We start from the raw sequence: 7,531 nt of genomic DNA on the forward strand, positions 1-7,531 counted from the left end.
TGATGGACCTACATCACTTAAACTTCCTAGAAAAAACATTGAGAGTCTGTAGAAAAAGATTTTTTATGGGTTTCCCAGTTTTTAGCATCAGCACCTTGCTTGAGTTGCCTCAGTTGCCTGACATTATATACATATTTTCGTCTCATTTTTATTATTTCTTTCAACCTGGAGTTGATTCTGATCTTTGCTCTAACAAGCCAGGAATCTGACTACCCACACACTAATTCTGAAATAACTGCCACATAATAATTGTCCATTTCCTCTCTGTTAGAATGCAATCAATCAAACATTTTTGTGATGTTACTTGGTACTTTCTTTGTCCAATAATTCCCTTCTCCTATTTTTTACACTTACAATTTTTTACCTTACAAGAGGTGATTTTTTGTTTTTTTGTTTTTGTTTTTCAACTGATGCTTTAGAGGGGAAAGTGGTCATTTCCAATTTTGATTCCTGCCCCGAATAAAACCTTCCTTTGTAGCAAAGAAAAAATAGTTCAGTATAACCAACTGCCAAACCATGTTTGATGGTGCATACAAGTTTTTTTTTTGTTTTCTAACCACAGACCTGTATTCTTTCTTCAAGAGAAGAGATATCTTGTTTTAAATTCTAATCTTCAGAACTAAGATTATACATTGCTATTCATCTAAGTTCAGTCACTCTTTATGGTATTTATTTTCTTCTTTGTTTCTTCTTCTTTCACTCTGTATCACATCATAAAAGTCTTCTTGTGTTTTCCAAAATCTCCCATAATCCTTGATTCTTTATAGTACAATAATATTCCATCACATCCATACACCACAATGTGTTTAGTCATTCCTTCATTACTGGACAATCTTTGTTTTCAGCTTTTACTTCTTTGGCACATATGAATAGATAAGACTTTTCTGTTGGTTATTTATCATCATGGATCTATGCCTACTGGTGCAATAGCTTATTTTAGAGTAGCTGGACCAATTCACTATTCCACCATCAATATATGTGTCTGAATATCTTCCAACAGCACGGTCCCTCAGGAGGAGAGAGGGCAATCAAGGCAGTGAATGAGTATAGTAAGTTCAGAAGGTAGAATAGTTATGACCTAGATGGTATTCAAGTAACTGAAAGAGGAGTGAGAAGAAGAACTTAAAAAGATGGATTTAGGATGGACAAACACAGGGAAATTTTCTTTCCTCTAGCTTTCTACAGAGAATCTCCAGGTGAGAGATTCAGGAGAAATCAACTAATTCAGAGGTCTTCAAACTTTTTAAACAGGGGGCCAGTTCACTGTCCCTCAGACTGTTGGAGGGCCAGACTATAGTAAAAACAAAAACTTTGTTTTGTGGACCTTTAAATAAAGAAACTTCATAGCCCTGGGTGAGAGGGATAATCGTCCTCAGCTGCAGCATCTGGCCCGCGGGCATAGTTTGAGGACCCCTGAACTAATCTAACCCATATTTAAGGTTATTTTCTTATATCCAGTGAAATTATGGACCCCTTTCTAAAAAATATTTTAAAATTCATAATTGAAGAAAATACTAATTTCAGTTAGAGACAAATGATTTTTTTTTCCTGTAATAACAAAAACTAGTACTTATTGTATGCCAGGCATTTCCTTTCTCCAAGATTCTGTTTCCTCCTCTATAAAACAAGAGATGGTCAGTGAGGATGGCTAAGAGCAGGACAATCCAATCCGGATTCCTCCCAGTTCTCAATCCTATCTCCCTCCCTTTGGTCACAGTGATGGTCTGTGTGTGTAACTCAGAGAGGCGCTGCTTGCTCAAAGTGGGCCGGATGGAGGGGATGCCCACGCTGCTGTCGGCAGTGGGAATCATGGTAGGCACCCTGGTGGTGATAGGTAAGTGGCTTCTTGGTCCATCCGGGTGGGGAGAAAGGCCTGGAGCTGTTTCAGCCCGTTATCGGATTTAGAACTGGAATGGCAATAACATCATCTAGATTCATTCTACCCAGGGAAGAAGAGAAGGAAAATGACCCACCCACAATCATCCTGGTCATGAGTATCAGGGCACTTTCACTGAGCTCCTGACTTCTGGGAGTCCAAAAGTCTAGTTGACCCTTCTTGAATACAAGTGAATTCCCAACTCCTTCTGAAAGTATTACCGTTTCTGCAAATATGTATTGTATCTAGGATATACTGCAACATATTTAACATATATAGGACTGCTTGCCATATTGGGGGGGGAGGAGGGAGGGAGGGGAAAAAACGAAACATAAGTGATTGCAAGGGATAATGTCGTGTAAAAATTATCCTGGCATGGATTCTGTCAATACAAAGTTATTATTAAATAAAATTAAATTTTTTTTAAAAAAAAAAAAGAGAAACTAATCTAAAGTCGGGCAGAACCAAGATTCAGAGAGAGGCTGAAGGTAGCAACAAGAGCTCTCGGAACCAAAGAAAGCTAACTGGGCTATTTTGGAAGAAACAATAAAGAACTACTTTAACAGCAAAAAAAAAAAAAAAAGTATTACCGTTAATCAAGACTTCAAATTCTGTGCTTATGGTATGCAGGGGTCCTCAAACTTTTTAAATAGGGGCCGGTTCACTGTCCCTCAGACTGTTGGAGGGCCAGACTATAGTAAAAACAAAAACTTTGTTTTGTGGGCCTTTAAATAAAGACACTTCATAGCCCTGAGTGAGGGGGATAAACATCCTCAACTGCTGCATCTGGTTGGCGGGCCATAGTTTGAGGACCCCTCAAAGGTATATAAGTAGAGATATAAGGATATTCTATTTCATAAGTACTATGAGTTTTCTATCCTTCCAGAAGGACTTAGAGGAAGACAGAAAAATGGAGAGAGGATGGAGGGGAAAGGGAGAACCCAACAAACAGATGGGGGAGAGAGAGGGAAGAAAGGGAATAAGCATTTATACAGAACCTTCTATGTTATGCAATATGGCAAATGTTATCTTATTTGAGGGAAACAGGCCTGCCATTTGGGAAATGACCAAAAGTTGGACAAGGTGAGTACCAATGGTCATGCGAGCCAACCAGCTAGATCCACCCCCTCAGATTAAGAAAGCATAAGTTGAAATATGACAATCATTTTATGCTTTCTTTTTCTAGAAAAAAAAAGATAATATAAATAACAGCAAATATATTAACCCACCTTCAATTCCTAGCAAAGTGCATTGCTCCAAATCAAGGGAAAGCCCCCTGGGACCAAGTTTCTTGCCTGGAACTGACTGATTCTTTCTTTGATACCCCAGGTTTCTTCTTAATCTTGATCTTCAGCCACTTGGCCTTAGCAAAAAAGACGGAGGCACAGCCGCCAGACAGCATCCCCCTGAAGGCTTCTGTCTGATGGGACAGGATGCTTGGTCTCCTGCCTTCCCTATAACCCACAGTTTCTATACTTCCAACAGCAAGGACTTGGATTCTGGACTGAGCTGGGTGAGACCAACCCCAGAGTTAAAACATCTCAGGGATGAGCCTTTGCCCTTCTATTCTCAGTGAGCAGAAGGGCCAAACAAAGCCTGCGTCTGATCCAACACTGGCTGGAACCTCCTCCCTCTCCAGAGTCCTCCTTTGAAACTTGGGGCTCATGTTCCCATCAGTAAAAGTTAAGACTTTCTTTAATGGGGCTAACTTCTCACATAAATGCCTTCTGGAAGTCTCCCCCAGAGCCACCACAGAATAATAAAACCTGATGGTCACTGAGTCCAGAGCTCTTGAATTCCCAAATCTGTCCAATGATTTGTCTGTTTCCATCTTTCTGTCTGTAAGATGAGAGAAGTGGGTTAATCAAAACTGAGTGCATGGAGAACCTCTTCAACCAATATTTATTAAGTGCCTACTTTGTGCAGAGATTGGTGCTGGGCACTGGGGGCTATATGGGAGTTAGAGAGGACTCTTGGATAGTTTGAAGGGCCTGCAGCAGTAGGGACGTTGCTCCCGAAACATGGGAGAGGGAAAGGGTCTGTGAGCCCTAAGCTTTGCTGGTTTCATGGATCACACATGGAGCCCAAAACCTGACTGAAGACTGATCCTTAAATTTTATCACAGATAAAGCTCTACCAACCTTCTCCCCACACCTGTCACAACAGCTAAAGGGTCTGATTAGGAAGGACTGTGTTCTAAAATCCGAGCCCCCAGGGACTGCTGAATTTCAGATATGCTGGAATTAAGGAAAACAACCTTTCCCAATTAGCTGACCTTATTTCTAGAATTATAAAGCTAGGACCAGAAGTTACCTCAGAGGTTGGCAATGGGAGATCATCTTTCTTGCTTTTGGATAGAGATTTGGGGGTTATTCCTGTCAGAGTGGAGAGACACAGTATACTTCCGTGTGTTTAAGTAGAATAGAGTTAGGGAGGACAAATATGACATACTGACTGATCAAGGTACCCCTCCCCTAAATAAATGGGCTGCTTTAGTGATGCTCTGCCAAACAAACTTCTCTAGGATCCTCCACTAATAACATCTATCTCCTTCATCCAAGAGTTTTTCCTACAAAGCCTGTGAAACAATAAAATCAGAGAATATTAAAATGGAGAAGGACCTTCATTTGGGCCTGACTGCATTGTTTTACAGAGAAACAAAGTAAAGTATTAAAAGTTTTAAGTGACTTGCCCATTGCTCAGCTTGTAATTAGCAGCACACACTCAAACCCAAGCTCTATAATTCAGCACTCAATGTTCTCTCCATTTTGCCTAGCCCTCCTCCATCTCTTTGCATTCCTTCTCACCCAGGGGTCATCTTGTACATGTCAGCCCATCATAGAGCATTGAGAATTGTAAAGGATCTCAGTTAATAGGACACAGGACATGAGAGAAGCAAGAGATACAATACAATATCAATACAAACTCAAGTGCTTTATAGGTAGTAGTGGATTGGGACAGAGCTTGAGACCCAGAGTCATGAAAACCTGAGTTCAAAATCTGACCTCAAATATTTATTAGCTGTGTGCCCTCGGGCACAGGCTGTGCTGACTCAGTTTCCTAAACTGTAAAATGAGGATGAAAATAATAATAATAATAACTGCCTCACAAGTTGTTGTGAGGATCAAATGAGATAATATTTGTAAAGTACTAAATAAAGGCTAGCTGCTGCTATCATCATCATTATCAACATTCTTCTCTCAACAGCCGCGTTAATAAAGTTTGAGAGTTGGAAGGGCTCTTAGAGAAGAAAGTGTAGACTGTTAGATCAAAGAATATTAGAATAGAGCCGTCTGTAAAGGGCTTTAAATGACTAACAAAAGATTTTATAGTTGATGCTGGAGGTTATACAGAGCCATTGAACTTTATGGAGTTAGGGGCTGACATTTTTTAAACTTCAGCGTCATAGAATGTAGAATTGGAAGAAAATAGAGGCCCTCTCGTCCAAACCCCTCAGTTTACTGAAGAGGAAACTGAAATCAAGGGACGGGATTTTGCCGGCCTTCACAGAGAGAGATAAATAGCAGGGTCAAAATGTGAACTTTTGTCCAGGTGGCTTGGAGTCAGGAAGGCTCATCTTCCTCAGTTCAAATCCAGCCTCAGATACTGACCAGCTGTGTGACTCTGGGAAAGTCACTTAGCCTTGTATGCCTCGGTTTTCTCATCTGTAAAATGAGCTGGAGAAGAAAAATGGCAAACCATTTCAGTGTTTTTGCCAAGAAAACTCCAAATGGGGTCACAAATAGTCAGACATAACTGAAAAACGGCTGAACGGCTCTGATAACAGTTACTATTCTTTCCACTTTCACAACACTGCTCCTCATACCTTTCAGACTTGTAGAAATGGGAACTATTAATATAAAGTGCCAAATAAATGTGAGCCATAATTATTGTTATTATTAATAAGAAGAGGCTGACAGGTCTAAGGGCTCTGGCCACTGTCCAGAGAAGGACACCCTGTCGGGGGAGAGTCTGGACTAACGGCACTGAGTCTTACCCTTTGCCCCTGCCTCTCAGCACCCACTGTGAGACTGTGGTGGGGTTGGGGGCGGGGAGGACTCGGGGATGTTACTGGGGCCTCCGGGGGGCCAAGCAGGGGGCTGAGCTGGGCCTGTGTCCAATACCAAAGACACTTCCCAATCAGCAGGCACCGATCAAAGGGCCAAACTGCAGTGAGAACAGCGAAGCTCATGTGGAAGGAATGTAAACATCTGGGGGTATTTTTAAACTTTTTTTCCAGTTCAAGTGATTAAAGCACTTCAGCTAAGAGAGACTCTCTCAACCAGGACTCAGGCGACAAGCAAAGGGAGGAGAGTAACCGAAACCCTATTCAAGAGCCAGTTAGCCACTTCAGGGACTGATTGAGGAGGGTCCCTCCTCCTGCCCTGCCCGTCCTTCCTCCCCCACCCCAATGCAACGCTTTGCTTTGTTTTAGGGGAGCACAAGCAGGACCCCCCTCTTTCATCCAAAGTCACCCCTCAGAGTCAGTACCAACAGCCCGGCCAGGCGTCCCCCAGCCAATATGGCAGCAGTGTACTGGCTGCGGACTCAGGGACTGGGCCAGAGATGGAAACAGCCTCTTAGTTGGCAGTTCCCTTTGCCACTGTGTTAGGGATCGGCAAAACGGGCTGCTTTGGGAAGGGGAGAACCACAGATGAGTAGCAGAGAGCTAAAGGCAAGTATTAGAATCATGGGGGCGTAAGTGGAGCGCTCCATTGGCGGGCCAGGTTGGAATCCTGATTTTGCCCTTTACCTCGGATGAGACACAAATGATCCATCCCCATGAGTGGACTTTAGGGCCTAATTCTAAATCTACAGCCTTGCAACATGGAATGATAAAGTTAGAAGGACCGAGGGGACATTGGGAAGCTAGGTGGGCCAGTATCAGTGCTATCATCATTATGATTATTAATATAAAACATCAGAGACATAAGAAAGAATATCAGAACATAGAATCTAGGGCAGAGCTCCTCAAACTTTTTAAATAGGGGGCCAGTTCACTGTCCCTCAGACTGTTGGAGAGCCGGACTATGGTAAAAACAAAAACTTTGTTTTGTGGGCCTTTAAATAAAGAAACTTCATAGCCCTGGGTGAGAGGGATAAACGTCCTCAGCTGCTGCATCTGGCCCACAGGCCATAGTTTGAAGACCCCAGCTAGGGTGTCAGAGCAGGAAAGGATCCTAGATTAGGGAATGTTAGAGTACAAAAATGTAGAATGTTAGAGCTAGAAAACACTTTATATAACATCAAGTCCAAGTCCTCAAGTTTACAGATGAGGTCATTGAACTCCAAAATTGCCCAAGGTCACACAGCTCGTGTGTGACAAAATGGAACCCAAGGTCAAAAATGCCTCTTCTTCATTGCTATTGTTCATCCTTTGCTCTCAAAGTAGCAAGAAAAAATTGAGGGTGACTGCTGATGAACTAGGATACAGCAGGTGACCTTGACCTTTATTTCTTAATAGACACAATGCTGATCCTGGAGTGAGGAAGACCTGAATTCAAAACCTAAGGCACCTACCACTTGTGTGATCCTGAACAAGCCATTGAATACCATCTGCCTCAGTTTAACCATTTATAAGATGGGGATAATAATATCTAATATCTTATAGACTTGGTATAAAGGTCAAATGATACCTGTAAAGTTTTGTATAAA

At 42.0% G+C, this 7,531-nt stretch overlaps 1 protein-coding gene across 2 annotated transcripts in view; it reads left to right on the forward strand.

Moving 5' to 3' along the window:
- Positions 1-3,680, forward strand: part of CDH16 (cadherin 16) — a 42,470-nt gene extending 38,790 nt beyond the window's left edge. The window contains exons 17-18 of one of the 2 annotated variants that reach the window (XM_051975068.1): positions 1,718-1,834; positions 3,206-3,680. In XM_051975068.1, coding sequence (XP_051831028.1) covers positions 1,718-1,834; positions 3,206-3,300 — 212 coding nt within the window. In that variant the 3' untranslated portion in view covers positions 3,301-3,680. The remainder of the gene's footprint in view (positions 1-1,717; positions 1,835-3,205) is intronic. The other variant, XM_051975069.1, reaches the window with a different exon arrangement.
- The last annotated feature ends 3,851 nt before the right edge of the window (positions 3,681-7,531 follow it).

Source organism: Antechinus flavipes, chromosome 2, assembly GCF_016432865.1.
Source record: "Antechinus flavipes isolate AdamAnt ecotype Samford, QLD, Australia chromosome 2, AdamAnt_v2, whole genome shotgun sequence".
Classification (NCBI taxonomy): domain Eukaryota; kingdom Metazoa; phylum Chordata; class Mammalia; order Dasyuromorphia; family Dasyuridae; genus Antechinus; species Antechinus flavipes.